The following is a 24,284-nucleotide window of genomic DNA, read 5'->3' on the forward strand; positions in this document are numbered from 1 at the left end:
GTGCAATGGTGCCTTACCTTCTGGTATATGGAGAGCCCTGGAAAACTCACTCAACAAGAATGTGATAAATCTGGTGTTACAATGTCTATGCCCAAGTATGAAATGTCATAGCTAGTACAGAACATCGAACGGCTCCCTTCCTGGCCGAAAGCAACTGGGCAGGCACCTGTAACGTTATCTCCACCTTACATTGAATATTGGACCACATATTTTTTTCATAAATTATGACATTACTTTACTGATGTACAAGTAAATGTATTTATTTTTATAGAGATCACCTGAATATATTTTGAAAATGGTTAACAAACCTTTCACATTTTGAAGAAAAAAATCAAACGTGTTGAAACTAGTCACGGTCATGATTTCATCCTCTTCACTTAAAAATGTTTTTATTTTATTTTGAGGAGGAAACCAATTCAGCAAAACAGAAGCCATTCTATGCTCACTCCTACTAGGCTATATGAAAAAAAATATAGGTATGTGCAGTTATTTTTCAAATAATTTTCTCTAGACACAGAATGGGAGAAGACGTTTATTACAATGACAAAATAAACAGCAATAGAAGGAACAGTAACATCTTGGTCTTTCCATAGTGCTACTTATAAATTATATAATTGTCAAAGCACCTTGAAAGATACACTGCCTAAACTGAGTGATTAAGGCCAGCAAACACATACATCACAAATAACCTAAAAGTCAAATGCACAGACATTTTTTTGAGCAATCAGATTCCTCCCACCATTGTCACCATGGCATGATTAAGCTGGCAGTCCTGGGCAATATTATGGAAGTAGAGATCATAGCTATCATACCATCAAAAAACAGCAACGAGAAGCTTAATGTCAAATTGACACGTCCGTGCCTCCACCTGGTCTTCTTTCACTGAAAGGTACATTAAAGTCTTAAAATTTGTTGGTTGTGACCGCACAACTGGCAACACCTTGCATGCTGTACATTCCAAATGAACAGACAGAATTTGAGCATACAATAGGTTTATTAAAACAAACATAGTTAAAAAGGAAAAAAAAAAAGGTTTTAAAATTGGAAGACGATTGATGCGGGTTAGAGTACAGTCAGAGGGGAAGACCCCCTTAGGGGTCAGTATTAACACAGTCAGAGGGGTCAGTATTAACACAGTCAGAGGGGTCAGTATTAACACAGTCAGAAGGGAAGACCCCCTGAGGGGTCAGTATTAACACAGTCAGAGGGGAAGACCCCCTTAGGGGTCAGTATTAACACAGTCAGAGGGGTCAGTATTAACACAGTCAGAGGGGAAGACCCCCTGAGGGGTCAGTATTAACATATTCAGAGGGGAAGACCACCTGAGGGGTCAGTATTAACACAGTCAGAGGGGAAGACCCCCTTAGGGGTCAGTATTAACACAGTCAGAGGGGAAGACCCCATGAGGGGTCAGTATTAACATAGTCAGAGGGGAAGACCCCCTGAGGGGTCAGTATTAACACAGTCAGAGGGGTCAGTATTAACACAGTCAGAGGGGAAGACCCCCTGAGGGGTCAGTATTAACACAGTCAGAGGGGAAGACCCCCTTAGGGGTCAGTATTAACACAGTCAGAGGGGTCAGTATTAACACAGTCAGAGGGGAAGACCCCCTGAGGGGTCAGTATTAACACAGTCAGAGGGGAAGACCCCCTTAGGGGTCAGTATTAACACAGTCAGAGGGGAAGACCCCATGAGGGGTCAGTATTAACATAGTCAGAGGGGAAGACCCCCTGAGGGGTCAGTATTAACACATTTGGGCTCTTCTGTGAGGAAGGACATAAGGATGACTGACAATACTAAAAGCCTGGAAGGTTAAAATCTCGTGCGAGACCCTGCTGATATACCCTCAGGCTTCATAAATAGATAAAATATGAAAACTAAAAGCCGTGAAAACCACTCAGAATAAGAGTGTACAGACCAATTAAATATCTTAACCTGAAATTGACCTGGATATTTGAGCCGTTTCACAAACGGTACACAGACTCGCATGTTCTGGTGAGACAGAGCCACCTAGTGGAAACATTTGTGGCAACATATGGAAACATAAAAGTGTGCGATTTTTTGCAACCAAAGCCTTTCAACAAGAAGAAACAAGTGAGAATAACACTCCAAAAAGACTTTAGTGTACCAATACTAAAACTGGAGTTACAATTTCCTACAATTGAGTGTATATGTTCCTTGAGCCTTTTCCGAAACAAATTCAAGCAAGGATATCACTATATATACACACACTAGAGAGACCAATAAGGTTACCAGCTTCTCCACAGTCCCCACAGTAGGAGTATTTACCCACATTCACTCAGAACCCTTTCACCGTCTTTAATTACATCCCCCCCATGCACCTTCACCTTGAGCCACAGCAGTCACGTACGCTCAATGAGACTTAAAATGTATAAATAAATAAATAAAAACCCACCCAACGTCGTCTTTCTTTCATTCCACTAACATTCTCCGGGTTATGGCGCGCACCGGCCGCACTCACGCGACAGGCATTCGACAAGGGAACGGAACCGCCCTGAAGTGCTTGGAGCTCCACCGGCCCCACACAGAGGAGGGTCCCTTTGAAAGAGTTCTGGCGACAGACACATCCAGCGCTCCCATGGCAAAGGCCAGACGGCGTGGCAGTTTGACAAGCAGGCTCCTCTCCATTAAAGTGCTCACACCCCCCCCCCCCCCCTCCCCCCCACTGAAGCTACAAGCTCTGTCAATCGGGGGGAGGGGGGGGGTCTCGACTGGCTCACAAAGACATCTGCACCAGAGACACCGTGCTGATGACAAGGTCTATTTATCCGTTAATCAAACACTCAACCAGCAGCATAATACTGGGTTATCATGCTGCCACTCTATTCCCACAGATGATCTGATGACTGACACGACTGCAGGAAACCAGGGGGGGAATTCCTTCCTTGACAGAAAATAAAACTAATTTGATAGTGAAAGTAAAAGCCATTACTGTTGAAATTCTGTACACCGCCACTAGGTGGCAGTGTGGAGCCTCAGTCGCTCGTCTCGCACTGCTGAGCTGTCACGGGCGGCACAAGACTGCAGGCAGCTACAGATGATTACTATGCGGTTTTAATTAAATTACCGTGTGTACAGTCGTGCAACTCAACTTTTAGCCGAGGTCAGGCCGCAGACTGACTGACTGACGGGTGCGTTTTTCTCGTTTCTGACCTCGCGGTGTTGACATCTTGTTTTGCGTGTGTCCACCATCTGCAGTGTCCATGACTCTATGTTAATGAGGCCAAGCACATTCTGTCCGTCTAGAGGCTGATGCAGCGTTCCGCCCATTCGAGATGGTTCTGGCGCCGATCTGTCATCAACTGCAGTACATCGGCAAGCATTCGATTAAATGTTATATATATATAATTATGCACCAAGTTATGCTTGCGAGTGCCTATTCTTGCATGCATGTTTCTGTCATGTGGGATTAGCCATTCTGGGCACAGTTCACATTCACTCGCAGGGCTCAGACGCAGTTCTACCCGGACTCTGTGCGAGAGCTGTCCGTTTTTTGTGAGCATTTTTTTGGAGCACACCATCGTTCGACATGCACCCCACCAACCGACACGCACGCACACTCTTTAAGGCAAAGGGAATTGTCAAGGCAACCGTTTAAACAGCAGTTTTGCATAGCTCAGGCAGCGTTAACACACTGAAACTTACAGCATATATACACACACGTTTTATATTCAAGTTATATACACAACATTGTCCGATTTAATATCGGTCTCTGGTGAGACCAGCAGCTAATAAGTAATGGAAAGGGCCCGGGATATGTTCAGGAAAGCCGGAAAAAGAAAATGGATCGTTGGAAGAACCTTTCAGTGTTTTGAATGACTTATTTTTTTTTTACTCTGTCACCGGTTTGACCACATACCTCAGTAACACTGCATTTAAAACAGAAAGAATAATAATAAATGTTTAAAAAAAATTAAAATAAAATTAGGACAACAAAAAAATTAAAAGCATTCTTAAATGGTATTGACACAAAGTAATGTCAAATATTCTCCGCGGACGACCGCAGGGAACAATGTGCAACTGCCGACAGACACCGAAGGACCGGAATGTTCCAGAACCAGGACTGAAGGAATGACTGAGATACAAGGTGCTCTGGATTAGCGGAGTGTTACAGGTAGTAGTGCACACAGAATACGTAGTGTTTCATCCGTAGTGCAGCCCAACCCGACTCCTGGAGATCGACCATCAACACGACCTCAGGCCGTTAGGTGAGGCACGCTATGTTAGGGTCGGAGTGAAAGCCTACAGTACAGTAGACCCCCAGGAACAGGGTTGGGCAGCCCAGGCCTATAGGGTCAAATAGCTGTTCAGATACAGTATCGCGAGTGCAGCTGTCTATGTGGTGAGTACAGACGAGGCCTGTGGCCACGTGGTTTGCTGACCCGTATCCTCGAACCCAGAGCAGGTGGATCACAGAGCGGATGTATTGACGAACAGTAAGAGACACCTCATCTAATCTCTTAGTTTTTACCTCCTTCTCAAACGCAGTGCTCCACCCAGGAGAGTGGCTGACTCCACAGCTGATAGGCTGAGGGATCAGTGTGTGTGTGATGTAATAGTGTTCCTATGGCGATGAGATACAGAAGGTCGCTTCACTATGGGGAAGCTGTGCCAAAACAGGCAGGGTAGAGCCATCTGCTATTCGTGCACATATAGAGACAACCTACTCCCCTCCCCCATCAGAGCTCCAGGAACTTCCTGATTCCTCAAGCCCTTCAGTAGTGTCGGCGATGGAGAACTTGCTCCATCTTAGAACAGGGGGCAATGGCTTCCAAGACAACACCTTGCAGTCAACATTCACTTGGGCTGTGACCTCACACCCAACATGGCCCCCGTCCCTTCCCCCCAATGCCTCAGTCCCACTGAACATGACGAGAACATCAAATATAGTCCCCCCCATTGTCAAGAATATGAACAGTAGGGCTCAGTCCTTTGGTAATAAATTAATTCAGCCTGGAATGTTAAGCAGAAGATCATGGAGTCTGTCATCTATGGGATTCGATGACAAACTGGGAGTCCAGTGGGAATGTGAGTCAGGAACCGGAAAAGACTTCTCTACATGCTCGTCTTCAACAGTTTCAGTCTTTCAGTCTTGGCCTCCTGGCTTTGAGGGCCTGCCAGCGTTCCACCGCCTCTCGACAACAGAGCGAGGCGCTGATCTCTCCTCGTCCATCCCTCCTCAAATAGCCACCCTCAGCGAGTAATTACCTTGGGGAAAAAAGCTTCCTCTCCTTGTGATGGCGTCCCTCCTCTTCTCTTGAGCGTTCCCCGACACCAGAGAAGGAAAAAGAGCCTGGAGACGCCAGGCAAAGGGAACACGAGAGACTTCGCGACCTGGTCGCGAGACGCGGCGGTTCGCAGACGGACGGGGCGGCCGTTTTGTGCTACATCCAGGCCTCGTCGTCCAGGCTCCCGGACTCCAGGGAGGAGGAGCAGTCTCTCAGGCCCGGGGCGCGGCCGGGGGGGTCCACCAGGTCCGCCAGGGCCTGGTGCATGGCCTTGCGTGAGTGGGTGTGCCCGTTGGCCCGGGACACCTGCGGGGAGCGGGGCGGGGTGTGGGCGGGGCCGATGCCAGCGAGCTGCTGCTGCTGGTCCTTGTAGCTGACGGGCGTGGGGATCCGCGACGGGCTGTTCTCGGGCCGGTTGTCGGTGCGCGGGCGGATCCGGGGCCGCAGTTTGAGTTTGTAGATGGAGGGCACGCGGTCAGGCTTCTTCAGGCCCTTCTTGGGCCGGAGGACCACCCCTCCTCCTCCCGCGTCCCCGTTGGCGGGCGGCGGGGGCGGGGAGGGCTCCCCGGAGCGCGGCTCGCTCAGGCTCACGCACATGGACGAGCTCTCGCTGGAGGAGTCCTGGAAGGAGCAGTCCTCGGACGGGGGCAGGGGCAGGGGCGAGGGGCACAGCTCCGGGGGCGGGAGGTCGTCGTCCGGGTCGTCGTCGCTCAGGCCGAACAGGAAGCCCGGTTCGCTTTCCGGGTGTCCCGCCCCCTCGGCCCAGTCCAGACGCCCCTCCCTCCCGTCCATCTGGGCGTCCCGGGGCTGGGCCCGGCGGCCCCCCCTGACGCCCTCCAGCTCCACGTCTCTCAGGTTGCTGAGGGAGGTGAGGAGCTCGGCGTCCTCCAGGGAGCCGGAGAGGGCGGGCAGCTTGCCGTGCCTGCCCCCGCCGCGGCCCCCCCAGCCCTCCAGGGCCCGGCTGTTCTCCAGGACCCCCACCTTCTCCAGGGGGCAGGGCAGCGGGTTGGCGGGGTGTTTGCGGAGGTCGGGCAGAGCCCCCACCTTGCCGCCCACAGTGATGGAGGAGGTGGAGGAGCTGGAGGAGGAGTAGGCGGAGTCTGTGACGTTAGGGTCCCCCGGGGGGTGGAGCTGCAGGGCGGCCAATGCCTGCGCCTGCTGGTGCTGCTGCTGCTGTTGCTGGGTGACATGCAGCTGCAGGGTTGCCAGGTCCTTGTCCCCGCTCCCCCTGCCGGAACCCCCCGGAGAGAGCTGGGTGTTGGCCAGGAACTCCGCCTCGAAGCTGCGGTACAGGTCCTGCTCCTTCTGCGGGTCCAGACTGGGGAACAGGTGGCTGTAGCCCCGCCCCTCCTGCTGTGGCTCCGCCTCCTGCCTCTCCGGCTCCGCCCTCCCCGCCCGGGCGTGGCCGGAGGCTCGGAGGCCGCGGGAGGCCCGCGGGGAGCGGGGGGCGTGGTGGGGGCCGGGGCGGGGGGTGGAGTGCGGGGAGCGGCGGCCCCCCTGGGACACCGGGGGGAGGAGGCGGCCCTTCCCCCCCGACGGGGAGCGGGGCGGCGGGGGCCGGGGGGAGGCTCCGCCCTTCTTACTGGGGCTGCCGCCGGGACCCCCTTTAGCGGGCGAGCCGCTCTGTCGCTTGGAGAAGCCCCCGGGGGCCGCTTGCTTGGCCCGTGGATCCTCGCCCCGGTCCTTGTGGGGGGGCTGAGGCTCCCGTATTTGGGGTGGGGGCCCCAGGCTGCCGTCCCCCGCCCTGCCCCGGCCCAGCAGCTTGCCCTGGCTGTGTGAGCGGGGGGCCTGCAGCCTGTGGCCCTCGGGCCCCAGAGACCGGCCCCTGTCCAGCCGGCCCGTCCGGCCCCCCTCGGGGGCCCCCTGCGGCGGGCTGGGCTTCAGGGCCGGGGGGGCGGGGCGCTCGCGGGAGTGGCTGCGGGCGCGGTTCTGGAGGGGCCGCAGCGGCGGGATGGGGCCCCCCTCTTTGGGCCGCTCGATCACGTGCTTCCCCTCCCGCCGGTTCACCAGGAGCACCACCTCCTCCCCCCCCGGGCGCCGGGGCCCCCCCAAAGACGCCCGCCCTCCCATACCCCCACAGCCCCCCTTAGAGGAGCAGGTGGAGGAGTCACTGTCCCCCGAGAGTCTGCGGGCCAGGGGCAGCGAGTCTCTGGTCCTGAGAGAGAGAGAGAGAGAGAGAGAGAGAGAGAGGGAGAGGGAGAGAGAGAGAAAGAGTGAGAGTGAGAAGAGAAAAGAGAGAGAGAATGAGTGAGAGAGAGAAGAGAGAGAGAGAAAAAAGAGAAAGATGGAGAGAGGTGGAGGAAGGGAGAATTTAACATTTTTAAACATTCTTTATTTACACTCTCAACATACCAATGACATCACACAAATAAAAAAGGGACAATAACAAATCACAAAAACCACAAATATTTATTGAAGAAGGAAAATGGATTCCATTCCTTCACCCTATTCCGTGTGCAAAAGAAAGCTCACCTCCTGCCGCAGAACATAAGAGCCATTACTCTGACCCTGTCATACCCCGATAACAACCACCTCACCCATCCCCTCCACCAATCGTCTTTGTCCCCACTTGTATAAACTGCCATTTCTGCTTCTCCCAAAATGGAATTTACGAGCCGATACTTTGCTCTTGGTTTATGCTCGTATGGGAAACCAAGGATAAAAATCTTGCTTGTAAAAGTCTCCCGCAGTAACCAAACAAGACAGAAAGAGAGAGAGGGGGAAAGAGAGACAGAGAGAGACAGAGACAGAGAGAGAGAGACAGAGAATGACAGAGAGAGGGAGGGAGACAGAGAGAGAGGGAGAGCGTGGGAGAGAGAGGGACAGTCAGACAGAGAGTGAGAGACAGAAAGAGAGAGAGAGAGGGAGAGAGAGGGGGAAAGAGAGAGAGGGAGGGAGAGGGACAGTCAGACAGAGAGACAGAGAGCGAGAGAGACAGAGAGAGTGAGAGACAGAAAGAGAGAGAGAGAGGGAGAGAGAGGGAGAGAGAGAGGGGGAAAGAGAGACAGAGAGACAGAGACAGAGAGAGAGGGAGAGAGAGGGACAGAGAGACAGAGAGAGTGGGAGAGACTGTCAGATCGCCACTATCCTGACATCACAGAACACGCCTGACACAAGATCTGAAACCCCATCCCTGCTCAACACCACCACCTCCTCTCAATCCCCGGGATGACCTCTGACCTGCGTCTCCGTGGCAGCGTCAGCGGCGCCCCCCCCCCCCCCCCCCCCCTCTCCCAGTAAGCCTGTGGAAGAAGGATTCCACGGCGACCGACCCAGTTACAGGTCCGCACGCGCTCAGTGTGCTCCCGGGAGTGATTACGGGGATCAGGGCCGGGAAAGAGCGGGATTAACGCCTTCACCTGCCCCCGAACGCCCACCTGCCCCCGTAAACCCCCCTGACCCAGCCAGACCTGCTGGCGGCGTGTGTAAACACGCCGTTCCCGTGTCTGTGAACACACCGCCTCGCTGCGAATATCGCCGTAACCGTCGTAGCTCAGCGCGATACGACGACTCGCATAACATCTTTAGAAAGTCATTCATTTGAAATATAAAAATGTTTGTCCGTTTATCCGCGTGACCAAATCACAGCCGACAGAGAGAGATGTCATACATTGTTAGTTCTTATGAATTTGCGTGTTTCAACTGACTGACTTTGTGTAGAATTAAAACAAACAATGAATTGCGTGACATAAGACTAGTTGCACAGGGCGGTTCCAGGACACACTGATCAGACCGACCACATCCGTGCTCAAAGTCGGTAGTCAAGCCTGAAGTTTTCAGGTCGCGCCTTCTGTTGTAGAAGCTGTACAGTTGTCACCCTGTTTCACGACCGAACCGTGTGTGAACGTAACCGCATTAAGCACTCCGGTGCCCAACGTGTTTCGCTGCAGCGTGAACGCAGCCAATCGCTACTGGTCACCGAAAGCGAGCAACGGAGTTGCTGGGACACCAGAAATACTCCAGTAAACCTCCTCCCTCTGCGGGGTTAAGGGAGGAAAGCAGGGCCAACAGCTGCCTGAGGGCGGCCATCTTAGCCCTCGGCGGCCCAGACGCCTCCTGATGCGTCAGAGCGAGGAGCTCCCGATTAGCACGGCTAATCCCGGCGCGGCACCTCGGGCGGGGCGGGGCAGGGGGGCGTGGGGGGGCGCAGGGCGGGCCCGGGGCGGGGCGGGGCAGCGGGGCGCGGGGCGGGGCGCCGGGGCGGGGGGTGAAACGGTTAACCCCAAACAGGGGCCCTCCGCCCCCCGCCCTGCAGTCCGGGCCCCGTTAAACACTCCGACTCCGGAAGCTGAGGCACTCTCTGGCCCGCAGCCAGGGAGAATGAGCTGGCCGCTCTTAATGGATCCAGACAATGCCCTTCCCAAACACTCGCAGCTGAGGTGCTGCCACTCAATCAGGCTCCGCGCTCTGCCTTAATAACAGCTGAGCCGCACCACTGCGGAAGGCCTAATGGATTAGCATGAAGTAGGCCAAGAGAGATGGCTCTGAAGCAACGCTACAGAGGGGAACGCAAGGGCCACGAGGAATGAGGTTTCCGACGGGCCTTCAACCCTAATTCAGACCATCAGCTCAGCACCCTGTAGAGACAGAATAACCGCAGCACTGAAAGGCAACCCCAGCTGGGTCATTAGTGTTTTCACTGGCTGGTTGGAGAGCAGTGTGGTTTGCGCCAGGTCTTTTAGGGTGCAGTTGCACGGCTGTGCCACAAGAGGGCAGTGTGGGCCCCAGGCTGACGTGTACATGTGCCGGCAATGTCACCTGGGATTAGAGAAAGCTGCCTGCAGCAATCTGCCATGTCTGTGTGAGTGTGTGAGTGTGTGTGTGTGTGTGTGTGTGTGTGTGTGTGTGTCTGTGTTTGTGTGTGTGTGTGTGTGTGTGTGTGCGCCTGTGTGTGTGTCCGTGTATGTATATTTATTTATCTTTATTTATACAGGGTAAGTTGACTGAGCATGCATGCTCTTTTGCAGCAACGCCCTGTTAAAATATATATATGTGTGTGTGTTTGTGCCTGTATTTGCATGTGTAGCTCTAGGTGTGTGTGTCTGTGTATGTATATGTATATGTGCGTGAGCATATATTTATTTATCTTTATTTATACAGGGTAAGTTCACTGAGCATGCATGCTCTTTTGCAGCAACGCCCTGTTAAAATATATATGTGTGTGTGTTTGTGTGTGTGTGTTTGTGCCTGTATTTGCAGGTTCGGCTCTAGGCGTGTGTGTGTGTGTGTGCATGTATATTTGTGCTAGCGTGTGCACCGGAATGTGTGCATGTGCATGTATGTGTGCATGTGTATATGTGTGTGCTTGTGTTTGTGTGTATTAGTGTCCACATGTGTGCAGGTGTGTTAATATGTGTGTGAGTGAGTGAGTAAAAGGGGTGATCACACACACACACACACACACACACTCACTCACACTCACACTCACACTCACACTCACACTCACACTCACACTCACACTCACACTCACACTCACACACACACACTCACACACACACACACACACACACTCACACTCACACACACACACACACACACACACACACACACACACACACACACACACACACACACACACACTTCCCAGCAGGGTGGGGGTGGGGACAGATCAATCGCAGGCTGATGGCTCCAATCACAGATACCCAGCATGCACTGCGTCTCTGCCAAAGGCAATACTTTCTGGAGCAGGGGGAGGAGTCTGTAGGTGCAGTGTGTGTGGTCGTGTAATCTGTGGATAAACTACACTCAAGAGAAAAACTGCAGCAGATTCTTAGACACAGAACCCAGAGTTACTGTCAAGCGGCAGACACTCACACTCACACTCACACTCACACTCACACTCACACTCACACTCACACACACACAGACAGGCAGAGACACACACTCTCACACTCTCACACACTCACACACTCACACACTCACACACTCACACACGCACACACGCACACACATACATACATACATACACACTCACACAGACAGACATACGCACAAACACACACACTCACACACACACACATACACACTCACACATACACATACACAGAACACACACACACACTCACACACACACTCACACACACACACACACTCACACACACTCACACACACTCACACACACTCACACACACACACACACACACACACACACACACACTCACACTCATACAGACACACTCACACAGACACACACACACACACACTCACACACACACACACACACACACACACTCACACTCACACAGACACACTCACACAGACACACACACACACACACTCACACACTCACACACTCACACACTCACACACTCACACACACACACACACACACACACACACACACACACACACACACACACACACACACTCACCTGAGAGGGGTGAAGTGCCGTGGCTCGGAGCGGTCCCGCGGTGGGCGTGGCAGCAGGGCGTGGCCTCGGCCGGGCAGGGCGTTGGCGTCCAGCTCCACGGGGAGGGAGGGGCGATGGGGGCGGGCCAGCCGGGCGGCCGGGGGGGCGGAGGGGGCGGGCTCCAGCGAGCGCCGGTCGGGGGTCTTGTAGGGAGCCGGGGCGACCCCCTCGTTCCTCCAGTGGGGGCCCGGGCTGGTGGAGCGGGACGAGTGGGCGCTGGAGGACTTGCTGTGGGGGCCCTGCCCCCCCACTTTGGACTGCTGGTGCCGGTGAGCTGCGTGACCAATCACAACGCCCCAAATTATTCATCCGTCCACCCCTTAACTAACGCGCTTACTGCCGGTCAGGGTCGCAGGGGGTGCTGGAGCCTATCCCAGCATGCATTGGGGCGAGAGGCGTCCCATGTCATGACCGTGGCTATCGGTTGGTGACACTATTGGTAACACATTCAGCATTGGTCACACAGAGCACTGCGAGCTCCCAGTGGGCCAATGTTCCCCACATGAATCACCCATGACCATACTTTCCATCATCATTTTACAGACATTAATCATATGTTTTTTAAATAAAACCAGATATGGGTGGCAGGCCTGAGTTTACACAAAGATTAGATGCTAACATTTAAACTTTATATATAAAATATAAAATTTTTATCCTCAGTAAAAATAGATGGTTAAAGCCAATTCCAGATAATTCTAGCATAAGAGCTTCTATCACATTTAAATAGGTTAAAACAAGAATTTCATTCAATTCTCTCTTTAAAGGGGTCATAACAAAGCCCTTTAAAACAGCTGGTCTTCCAGCATAAGTGCTCAGCAGGGTGTGAAAAGTGACATAATGGAAAGATGACGGCAGGGCGGAACACGTTCCACACCCGCGTGTGCTTCAGGAAGGGAAGGACCGCAACACAGGAAGTGACCGCACAGGAAGTGACCTCACCGAAGGCAGAACAGCGACAGGGATCGTGCTTATTCAGGTAATGCTCCAGCGTGTCCCAGCCCCCGCCCACACGCACCATCACGTGAGTGCGAAGTACCTGTGGAGAGAGCAACACACCTTCAGAACTACACACAGAGACACACACCTTCAGAACTACACACAGAGACACACACCTTCAGAACTACACACAGAGACACAAACACACTGTGAGAACTACACACAGAGACACAAACACACTGTGAGAACTACACACAGAGACACAAACACACTGTCAGAACAACACACAGACACACACTGTGAGAACTACACACAGAGACACAAACACACTGTCAGAACTACACACAGAGACACAAACACACTGTCAGAACTACACACAGAGACACAAACACACTGTCAGAACTATACATACACACAGACATATACAGACACACACACCTGACAGCTACACACTAAAAAACAGCATGTACACACAGTATGGCACACATCAACCCAGAACACACAGACACACACAAAAGCCAGGTCTGCTGTATCAGTAACTGTAACAATAAGCACGCTAACCAGTCTCAGTAATGCAAACACGTGGCTTCTGATCTGGGATGGGAGTGTGTGGGAGAGCTATGGGAGGGGGGCGAAGCTAAATTGGGTTAGATAGGGTTTATTGGCTCATAAATCTTCATTTAAGAGCCACATATACAGTGAGTTCTGTAAGTGTTCGGACAGTGACACAATTTTAAAGGGCTGTCATTCCCACACAGTGCCCTCAATATGGATGTACGTACCCTCAAATTAAAGCTGACAGTCTGCACTTTGATTTGAGTATTTAAATTCATATGGAGTACACAGTATAGGAATTACAGCTCTTTAGAATTTGCTGTCCAAAAGTCACCGTCCAAATACTTACAGACCTCACACTGCATGAATACTCAAAGTTAATAAACATGAGTGAGATTCATAAACGTGAAAAATGAACAGGCAACAGACCTCCAAAGGATCAAAATCCTGAAAAAATAAAATGAATGTAAAAGTGCAAGACGCAGTGACCGTCCAGAGAGAGAGTGAACAGAAGAGGCGAATTAAACGGACACCACGCTGTCCTGTTCATCCCTTCCCCCTGCCCCAGAGTTACATAAGCACAACCCCCCCCCAAAAAAAAAAAAACACTCTCCAGCATTACCCCAGCTGCTGCCTCTATGTGGGCTGCTCATCGCCATGCCAACGCACAATTAAAGAGAGGGAATAATGAAAAGCCACACGGATCTAAAAGGCCCTCTTTCCTCTCAGCTGGCTTCCTCTGCTTTCAGGAGGAAGAGAGAGAGAGAGCAGAGAATTAGCATGGTAACAACACCCCGCCCGCGCCCCCCCCCCTCGAGGAGCCCGCCTCCCGGGGCACTGCTTCAGTGAGGGGGAGGGGGGGGCGGGGAGGGAGAGAGAGAGAGAGAGAGAGAGAGAGAGAGAGAGAGAGGGAGGGAGAGCGGGTCCCACATCACTGTGCTGTGCTCAGACCTGCTGTTTCCAGGCTGTGGCGGAGGTGTATATTTAGCTGCTGTGGGTTTTGTGGAGCGCTAGCTTGCTCGGCCGTGTAATGGTGCCGCTTCGGGCTACGCGGCTTAAGTGCCTCTCTGCGGCGCTAGCGGGGTTAGCGTCTGCTAACGGGCCGGTGCAGAGACCCCCCCCCCCCGCTCCGTGCCACATGTGCGCCCCCCCCAGGGCGTCGGGGCGAGAGAAACCGGGACGCCCGGTCTCGTTTGGACCTCCTGCCGGCGCCGGTCATTGTCCGTGTCTTAGCGCGTTCGGGTGGAGCCTCTTTGTGCTAGCGGTCCGCGTCGCTCCTCTGCTCCTCCTGGGGGGGGCCTCTCACCGAACGAGCACAGGACGGCGGGCAGGGGGAAAAATGTCTCTATTGTCATGGCAACGGCAGGCGATCACTCTGCTTTAACAACGCGGAGGGGGGGGGGGGGGTTAAAGCTGCCGACAGCACAAGCCGCAGCTGGGTGCGTGGACGCCTGACCGGGTAGATTCCATTAGTGGGGCTGGTTGTTGACACGGTGGCCGCATCTCTATTTTACTGTAGCACAAAGGGGGTCTTTGCTGTACAGACAAGACGCTCCAAGTCATTTTCTCTATACCACCACCCCCCCCCCTCCATTTCAGACCCCGTGCCCCCCCCTCCCCCCCATCTCTTCTTTCTTTCTCGGCCTACATTTCTCGACGCGGTCGGCTAGGCTATCGGCTACAGCGGATCAATAGAGGAGTGTGTCAGGAAGCCACTTTCCTTCTGGATCGAAGGGGGGCCATCTTGTCTGGGCTGGTGTGGTGGAGATATGGGGATATGGAGGTATGCACAATCAGTCTCGTCCTGAGTGAACGGGGGACTGGGGGGGGGGGGGGGTAAAAAAGCGGACCCCCCAGCATCACACAGGCTTACCGCATCCAGCCCAACAGGGCAGCCATTTTATATTCCAGCCGCTCTCATCTCATCTGCGCTCAGTGATTCCTGCTTTTACAGCTAGTTTTCTGCTTTAACTACCCCGGCCATTTTACCCTCTTCCTTTTTGTCCTCCTGTCACTCTGGAAAGCGCCATTGTGACATAGCGCTATACAAATACAACTGAATTCAATGGAATGATACGATCGACGATCAATATGGACGTAAAATGTCATAAACGTGCACCATTTAAACTCAGCCCCCCTACTGCCACAACTGAATGTCACTGACTCGGATGTGGACTTCCTGTTCCCGTCGCGCGTTGGATAAGATCACAGAAAGGGCATCGGGATCAGGCTACATTAGCGAGACCGTAAGAGGCTGAGGCCGACAGGAAGTGACACAAAGCGTTTCTGCGGACGGCCTCCCCGCTGGACTCCATGAGGGGGAAGTGCAGACGATGGCTGATAACGCGCGGGAACAATGAGAACCGCGCGCTGCGTCACCCCGCCGTGCATCAGGTACCGCTCCGCTCCCGTGACGGCAGAGCCTCTCTGAGGTCAGAGCGCTACTCACCCGGGTGAGGGGGTGAGGGGGTGAACAGCAGAGTGAGTGAGGGAGTGAAGGGCAGAGTGAATGAGTGAGTGACTGCAGGAGAGGAGGAGAGAGTGAGTGAGTGAACAGCAGTGTGAATGAGTGACTGAACGCAGGAGAGGAGGAGAGAGTGAACAGCAGAGTGAATGAGTGAGTGAACGGCAGTGTGAATGAGTGAGTGAACAGCAGTGTGAATGAGTGAGTGAACAGCAGTGTGAATGAGTGACTGAACACAGGAGAGGGGGAGAGAGTGAGTGACTGAACGGCAGAGTGAGTGAGTGAGTGAACGGCAGAGTGAGTGAGTGAGTGAACGGCAGAGTGAATGAGTGACTGAACGCAGGAGAGGAGGAGAGAGTGAGTGAGTGAACAGCAGTGTTAATGAGTGACTGAACACAGGAGAGGAGGAGAGAGTGAGTGAGTGAACAGCAGTCTGAATGAGTGAGTGAATGCAGGAGAGGGGGAGAGAGTGAGTGAGTGAACAGCAGAGTGAATGAGTGAGTGAACACAGGAGAGGAGGAGAGAGTGAGTGAGTGAACAGCAGAGTGAATGAGTGAGTGAACGCAGGAGAGGAGGAGAGAGTGAACAGCAGAGTGAATGAGTGACTGAACGCAGGAGAGGAGGAGGAGGAGGCGCTGAGGTCTCACCCTGATGAAGATCAGGGCGCTGGAGTCCCCCACTTTGTACTTCCCCTCGGACACCTTCGTCATGGGAAACTGGGCGGGGCAGGAACACCGCCCCAGTATCTCCCGCACCTACGGAAACGACGGGAAGGAGAAGATTAGTTCCTTTAAGGGCAGGAAAATGAGTCTGCGCATGACCTGTAAACAAGAGTGACTCATAGAGATGGGGAAGTGACTCTATACATTCTCACACCAACACATTAATGACTACACTCCTCACACTCTTCTGCAATTGTCATTTTCGCTCTTGTTTTGGGGGTTATAAGATTCATAAGTAACACGGGCAAGTGGCGCATACAACCTCAAGTCGCACACTACCCGAAACCCCCTTCATTCCAGAACATTCCGAGTGACATCCCTGAGCCGTCCAATCAGAGCCCCCTCACCCCAGCTGCCCCGCCCCCCAATCCATCAGCTTGCCAATGAGAGAAGCTAATCACATAAATAGGACAGGGCCTTCCTCTGAGCCAGAGGCTCTTTCAGAGAGAACGTGTCTGGGTAATGAATGCACCCTTGGTAATACTGCGATCATTGCCCTCATGAATTATGCATGTGGTAATAAACGACTCGTGCAGATCTATGATAGAATGACATCATGATTTAGATCAAGTTCACTCGCCGCTGCAGTGCCTGTAGCGGGAGGCGGATGGACGGGGTCAAAGGTCAACCGCTGCATTTCAGCGGAGGTCCTCAGGCTACTTTAGCGCGCGGGGGGCGGGGGGTTGGCTTTGGCTGCTGCACAGAATTACAAGTGTATTTCATATTGGTATTGACTACCATTATCCAACACAAACATTATCTGTCTGTATAACAATAAATAAGGAGCTAAATGAGAAAGGAGGGACGCTGAAGGATTTTTAGGTCTCGACCATCTGCAGATGACCATTTTTTCCAGCAGGTCTGGCTTGGGCTGTCACGTCATCAACAATTACAAACCATCACAAAACAACCAACGCTTCTACCAAAGGCCCATCCATCTCATCACAAACGATCATAAACCAATGACTCTGCAGCATTGCCCTGCTGGTTTGTTTGCTGTAATTCCCTGGAGGCAGCCAATTAGACTTTGTGAGGACAAATCGTCAATTAAAATTTGATCAAGTCAACACAAAGCGTTCAATAAGACCGAAGGCCTTGAGATCCCCAGTGGCTGAATTCTGATTTAATTAATCGCAGCGCTGATGCAATTAAAGGCGTATGAACCAAAAAAAAAAAAACTGCGATAGAAATATTCTATAGGAGGAACCATAACCTTTTACACAAAAATGCCTTTTGGCATGACTGAACAACATTGAGAGCATGGCCTCTTGTCTCTTGTTTTATTAAAACGAAAACTTAATGAAAGAATTAAGTTCACTGGAATTAAATTCGACAGACATTATGTTTCTGTTGACATGTCCAGTATACGGGGCAAAACAGAAGCTTTACTGTGAAAATTTTTCAATTAGAAAGATGAGCATTTTTTCACTACTTTCACGGCCCGTAGGCTGTAATGTTGTCAGAGATATAACGTTCTGAACAGTGTCTGCAGTACAGCCTGTCCCTCTGCCTGCTGCTTGCGTGTTATGTCACAGAAGCCATTTCATGGCACTTAGAATGCCCACATTTAGGCTGTTCATATTTCACAATTTGTAAAATGGTTTGAAACAGTACAATTTATACCACTTGGACCAAAGCTGATTTTCTTTGATATGCTCAATGTGGAGAATTATATTGGCATAACTTGATTTTTTTTTTGTTGTTGTTGCTGAAAGCCACTAGAAATCCAAGCAGAGGACTGCTGAGGCTAACATTTTCCGTTTCGAGCACGGCCCCGTCTGAGAATAGCTTCCGATCACGTTGTGTCTCAGGCAACACACCAGCAGAGCATCTTTTCCAGCGTGCAGTGCCATTTCAGTAGCCATTCTAGGGGGGGAAAAATCTCACAATGCACCTGCATCACTCTAACCAAGAGAAGACTAGTTTCATTGGGCACGTATCAAAATTGCTAGCCAGCGTTGCAAGAACTCCTTTGCTACCAATTGCCAGTAGTGATTTGTTACATCAGCATTAGAATGTTTGGTTAAGAACATTCTAATCAGGTATTTGTGATTAGAATGTTCATTTGATCTCATATCTGTGATTAGAATGTTCATTCAATCACATATCTGTGATTAGAATGTTCATTCGGTCACATATCTGTGATTAGAATGTTAATGTAATCACATATTTGTGATTAGAATGTTCATTCGGTCACATATCTGTGATTAGAATGTTAAGGTAATCACATATTTGTGATTAGAATGTTCATTCGGTCACATATTTGTGATTAGAATGTTCAGTGTAAGAACGTTGTAATCAAATGGTTGGTGATGTCACAACTCAAAAGGGCTAAAGGCTGGTCTCCCAGAGCTGGGCTTCCAGGCTTGGCCTCTCCCGACCAGCCGGAACAGGCCCGGGGCCTGGGGCTAATCCAGGCCTGCTGCTCGGGAGCACGGAGCCTGCTGCTGCTCCTCCCCCCCCCGCACACGGCCCCTGATCGGAGAAGGCTTTGCGGAGCTGACCGGGGTAACGAACGTGAGGCGACAGCGTCACGGTTTGTTTTGGGTTTGGCCGCGGCCGCGGCCGCGTACGCGTACGGTGAATCTGGCAGGCGAGCGGAGGGTGCTTATTAGCCAGCAGGGGAGCAGACGGTCGTGAGGGCGGGGCAGGACCGGGCGGGGCAGCCCGAACCGTGCCACGTGGGCCCCTTCCCCCAAGCCTGCGCCTCTTTGATGTTATTCCTGGCAGGCCTGTCAGACGAGGCGTGTGCTCACTTGTCGAACCGTGAGCCGCTGGAAAAAGAGCTGGAGGGAGTCAAACAAGGGGTGGGAATGAGCAAAGAACCGCAACAGGCCACACACACACACACACACACATGCGCCCGCGCACACACACACACACACACACAGCCATGCACACACACACACACACACACACACACACACACCCATGCACACACCCATGCACACACACACACACACACACACACACACCCATGCACACACACACACACACACACACACACACCCATGCGCCCGCACACACATACACACTCACACACACACACATACACACACTCACACACTCACACACTCACACACACTCACACTCTCACACTCTCACACTCTCACACTCTCACACTCTCACACTCTCACACTCTCACACTCTCACAGTGAAGTGGGACAGAGGAGAGAAGTCCCTTTTGCTGCTCGTTTACAGTGACCTCTCACACAGGGCCTTCCTGCCCGTGTCAGGTCTGCTGTTCCAGCGCTTTCCCTCAGAACCAGTAAAGCATGGCTGCAGTGTCTCACCCTGTAAAAACACAGGGCTGGCCTCCGACACCTCCCGTTTCTGCATAAACAAATCCGTCCGTTATCCTCCTCTGCGGTGGTACAATGCCCTACTTCAGTAACACACGGCGATTATTATGGGCAGCACTGAACATAAACACATCCACACACACACCACAGACACACAAACACACTCCACACAGACACACACACACTCACACAATACACACAGACACTCACACACACATAGACACCACGTAAGCGCAGACACAAACACACACAGACAGTTCAAGGGCAGTGTGACCAGCGTTGACTGCAGTAAGGACCACCTCACAGCCTAATCCTCTCATACCATTTCCTTCCCTCCCTCTCTTTCTGTCAGTCTGTTTATCCCTGTTTTTTTCTACAACTCTTTCTCTCATTCTCTCAGGCTGAGTCTCTTTCTACCAGTCATCCTCTCTCTCTCTCTCTTTCCCCCCAGTCTGTCTCCCTCACGCTTTCTTTCTCTCTCCCTCTTTCTCTTCCCCCCCTCTCTTCAGGCCTGTTTGGGAGAAAGCTGACGCCTCAGAGCCCAGCTCAGATCTCCTTGGTAACAGACAGGCCAGTGCCAGTCCTTCCCTCTTTCCCCTCTATCCGGTTTGTTTTCCGAGTCTTTCTTTAGCGCGGCCCTTTCAGGCCCGCTCCCTGAACACACTGAGCAGACTTCAAACGCAGCCTTTCGGCAAAAGTCAGAGCCCCATTCCGGATGAAGAAAGACAGAAAGATGGGTGTGACAGAACAGAGTTTCACTTGGTAAATGGTTGGCATTTATATAGCGCCTTTATCCAAAGCGCTGTACAATTGATGCTTCTCATTCACCCATTCACCCATTCATACACACACTCACACACCGACGGCGATTGGCTGCCATGCAAGGCACCAACCAGCTCGTCAGGAGCATTTGGGGGTTAGGTGTCTTGCTCAGGAACACTTCGACACAGCCCGGGCGGGGGATCGAACCGGCAACCCTCCGACTGCCAGACGACTGCTCTCACTGCCTGAGCCACCCCCACTTCACATGCAAATTGAACTAGGTGTGCAGGTTTGCGCCAGAGGGGAAAATCATGCCAGTTTCCGACAGCCCGCCAAGACAGCGGTGACATATTCAGATCTCAGGTTTAAATTAGGTCAATTTAGCACCAAGGTGCGATTCTCTCCAGGTGGCTAACGGCTACAGCGCACCACCGCGACAGGCCTCAGCGCGAGGGGACTTAGCACGGAAACGAGACGGGTTTTAAATATGTATGAACCAGCTACACTAGCTGTGAGGGGGCGGATCAGAGTCAGAAGTAGGCCACAGAGAACGCGGCGTTTGAGTTTAAATGTCGACGCTTACAGGGACGATGTCCCAATGAAGCGAGTGACAGCAGATTTTGAAAAGCGCATTTGTGGGAAGTTAATCTCTACTGTACCACGACGGCCGGGAATGAAGTAGCTCATCATCTGCCCCTTTGAAATGTGGCAAATGAGATTTTCTCAAGACTTAAATTACACTTATTAAAGCCCCAGAAAAGGTTACTCTGTGCTTTTTAAACCCGTCAAGTTTGAGGGATTATCTCTTTAAGGGCGGTGTGTTTTTCAGCTGGTGCACGTTATCCCTTCCCACGACTGATTTCAGGCCGTCTATGTTTTCCCCACTCACTCTGGGACTCTGCCCACCATTTTGGCTCTGAAGACTGCATGGAGTGGCAAAGGGGAATTAGGGGGCCCAGGTTCTATAAGAAGAGTTTAAAATAGAGGAAACTGAGTCCAAAAGGGAAAAGTGTCCTCAACTAACTGAGTTCAATGCAAGAAATTCCAGTTATTACACAACAGCCGTTTATTCATTAGCCGTGCCCACATCCATCCAGGTGTGGTTTTGAGGGAGTGGTCATGAAAAGGGTCACTAACCAGCATACACGATTAGGCAGGTACAAAGTACCAACACGTACAGGTATGGATTTACCGTAACTGACACTCAGATAGGGGCAATGTGGTATTAAATAAATCCCCAGCAAGACTTGTCATATTTCAACATCCAGTGAGTAAAACCTTAAATTGTGTAACTCCATGTATGTGTGTTTTTATTTTTTTGTGGTCTTCATCCACACACACATCCATGGTGACTGTGAGCCAGAGTCCATTGCCTAATGCGGTGGGCATTTAGCAGCTCTTTAAAATCACATTAAAATCTGACCTGGGAGAACATTCCCGCTGATTTGGTGTAATCCGCTTTTTCCATCAGATATCCAGACCGGGCCGGACTGGACTGGGTCCAAAGCAATTAGGCACATTTCTGCTGAGGGACGGACGCACGACATTCTTCAAATTAGAACGACAACACGAGAGGGGGATGGGCAAACTGAGCCGCTTTTGAATTCGGAGGGGGAAAAAAAACAAAAACAACAACGGTTGTTCAGCGAAGCTCAATTTTACAAGATCCAGGAGGAAAGCAGAAAGCGGATTGGAGCTTTAGCGGAGGGAGATACCGTTTATTGTCGTGCCACCAGGCAGTAAAGCCGACTACAATCGCTACTCCACAGAAACATCTCCGCAACACAGAGAATGTTCACAGTCAGTGCCAGAGGGGTTCGACTCGCATTCAGCTCGTACACGAGATGCAGTCAGCGCCTGATCAAACCCTGACGATGCCAGGGTTTTTTCTGCAGAAACAGTTTCACTCTAACAATTCTCTAAACTGCTAGTGAGCTAGAACCCTAACCGGGGAAGATGAACCTCACTCTTTTACATCCTGGGTTTTCAGAAGGGGGGGTCCCCTGGACTTCATCTGCAATGACGATATGTAGATTTGGGACTTAGTTAAAAAAAAGAATTAACTTTTAACTGGGGAGTCCCTTGGGCACTTTTGAGCCTGGGTGGGGGGGGGGGGTCGCTGGATTGGAAAAGGTTTAAAGGTTTGGTTTGGTGGGGGAATGAGGTAGGGAGCACTGGGGTAGGGTGGGGCAGGGCAGTGGGCCTGGGGGCTGATGGGAACTCTCCCAGTGGGTGTGACCGTCTGAACATGCAGGAACCACACAGGGATTCACACTAAAAAACTCTGTCTTAACAAGCGTTTTATTCTTGTAATGAGATTGTAAATGTTTCTTTTTTTCTTTTTTTTTCTCTGAAATAGAAAAAAATTTGAGAGAACCTGTGACAAGTGTAATCATCTTATCCCATTGACAAATCTTGAAATCAGTCAAACTCTCTCACCTCATTGGCAATATACACTTTATTAGGAACACCAGTACACCTACTTATTCATGTGATTATCAAATCAGCCAATCGTGTGGCATATGGCGCCAAGGCCATGGCATTAAATCATGCAGAGCTTCAGTTAATGTTCACATCAACTACAGAATGGGGAACAAAATGTGATCTCAGTCATTTTGACTGTGGCATTATTGTTGGCGCCAGACTGGTTTAAGTATTTCCGTAACTGCTGTTCTCCTGGGATTTTCACACACAACAGTCTAGATGAGAGAGGTCAGTGGAGAATGGCCAGACTGGTTCGAGCTGACAGAAAGGCTACGGTAACTCAGATAACCATTCTATACAATGGTGCTGAAGAGAAAAGCATCTCAGAATGCACAACGCGTAGAACCTTGAGGCGGATGGGCTACAGCAGCAGAAGACCACGTCGGGTTCCACTTCTGTCAGCCAAGAACAGAAAGCTGAGGCTGCATTGGGCACAGGTCCAACAAAACTGGACAGTAGAAGACTGGAAAAATGTAACCCGGTCTAAGGAATCTTAATTTCTCCTAAGGCTGCATCAGAATTTGGCACCAACAGCATGAACCCATGGATCCAATCTGCCTGGTAAATGATAAATGGTCTGCATTTATGTAGCACCTTTATCCAAAGTAATTTACAAGTAATGCTTCTCATTCACCCATTAACACACACTCACACACAATGACGATTGGCTGCCATGCAAGGCACCAACCAGCTCGTCAGGAGCATTTGGGGGTTAGGTGCGTAGGGGCACTTTGTACTTGGTGAGATGGAGATTTTTGGGTTTTTTTGCGGTGCATAATCTGCAGCCCTGCAGACACAGCACAGGTTGGCAACGACAGCACGGTGAGCAGAACCTGGCATGTTCAGAACCCATCCCTCCTGTGACCTCATCGACACCACAGGTTCTGCAGAACCTCTCCGCCTCCCAGGTGGACACTAAAGTACTTGTGCCGTGTTGTGGTCCCTAACCGTTGTCTGGTGAATTAAAAACAAGAGCCGGCGTCTTCAGGACTTCGGCCGGGTGGGGATGAGTCACTACGGGCATCACTGTCTCCTGAGTCACAGATCCCCACAGCGGTCAGGAGTCAGACGGCGCTGTGAATAATCGCCCACGGCAACGTCCCCATATCAGGGCCCTCACTGCTGCTGCTGCAGTGACTCCCCTGCGCAGTCTACCTGCGCACCTGCTGCTACAGTCAGGAGTTAAAAACATATCACAGGGCACCTGCAGCGTAGTGGTTAAGGGACATGACTGGGACCCGCAAGGTCGGTGGTTCTAATCCGGGTGTAGCCACAATAAGATCCGCACAGCCGTTGGGCGCTTGAGCAAGGCCCTTAACCCTGCGTTGCTCGAGGGGAGGATTGTCTCCTGCTTAGTCTAATCAACTGTACGTCGCTCTGGATAAGAGCGTCTGCCAAAT

The 24,284-nt window shown here is 51.6% G+C and overlaps 1 protein-coding gene across 1 annotated transcript in view; it reads right to left on the reverse strand.

The window, feature by feature from the left end:
- Nucleotides 1–519: 519 nt before the first annotated feature.
- The window catches only part of gas2l1 (growth arrest-specific 2 like 1), a 35,645-nt gene continuing 11,880 nt past the window's right edge, over nt 520–24,284 (reverse strand). The window contains exons 3-6 of the mRNA XM_061261851.1: nt 16,262–16,369; nt 12,599–12,695; nt 11,621–11,933; nt 520–7,404 (exon numbers count right to left, since the gene is read on the reverse strand). Coding sequence (XP_061117835.1) covers nt 5,406–7,404; nt 11,621–11,933; nt 12,599–12,695; nt 16,262–16,369 — 2,517 coding nt within the window. The 3' untranslated portion in view covers nt 520–5,405. The remainder of the gene's footprint in view (nt 7,405–11,620; nt 11,934–12,598; nt 12,696–16,261; nt 16,370–24,284) is intronic.

Source organism: Conger conger, chromosome 11 (genome assembly GCF_963514075.1).
Source record: "Conger conger chromosome 11, fConCon1.1, whole genome shotgun sequence".
NCBI classification, from domain to species: domain Eukaryota; kingdom Metazoa; phylum Chordata; class Actinopteri; order Anguilliformes; family Congridae; genus Conger; species Conger conger.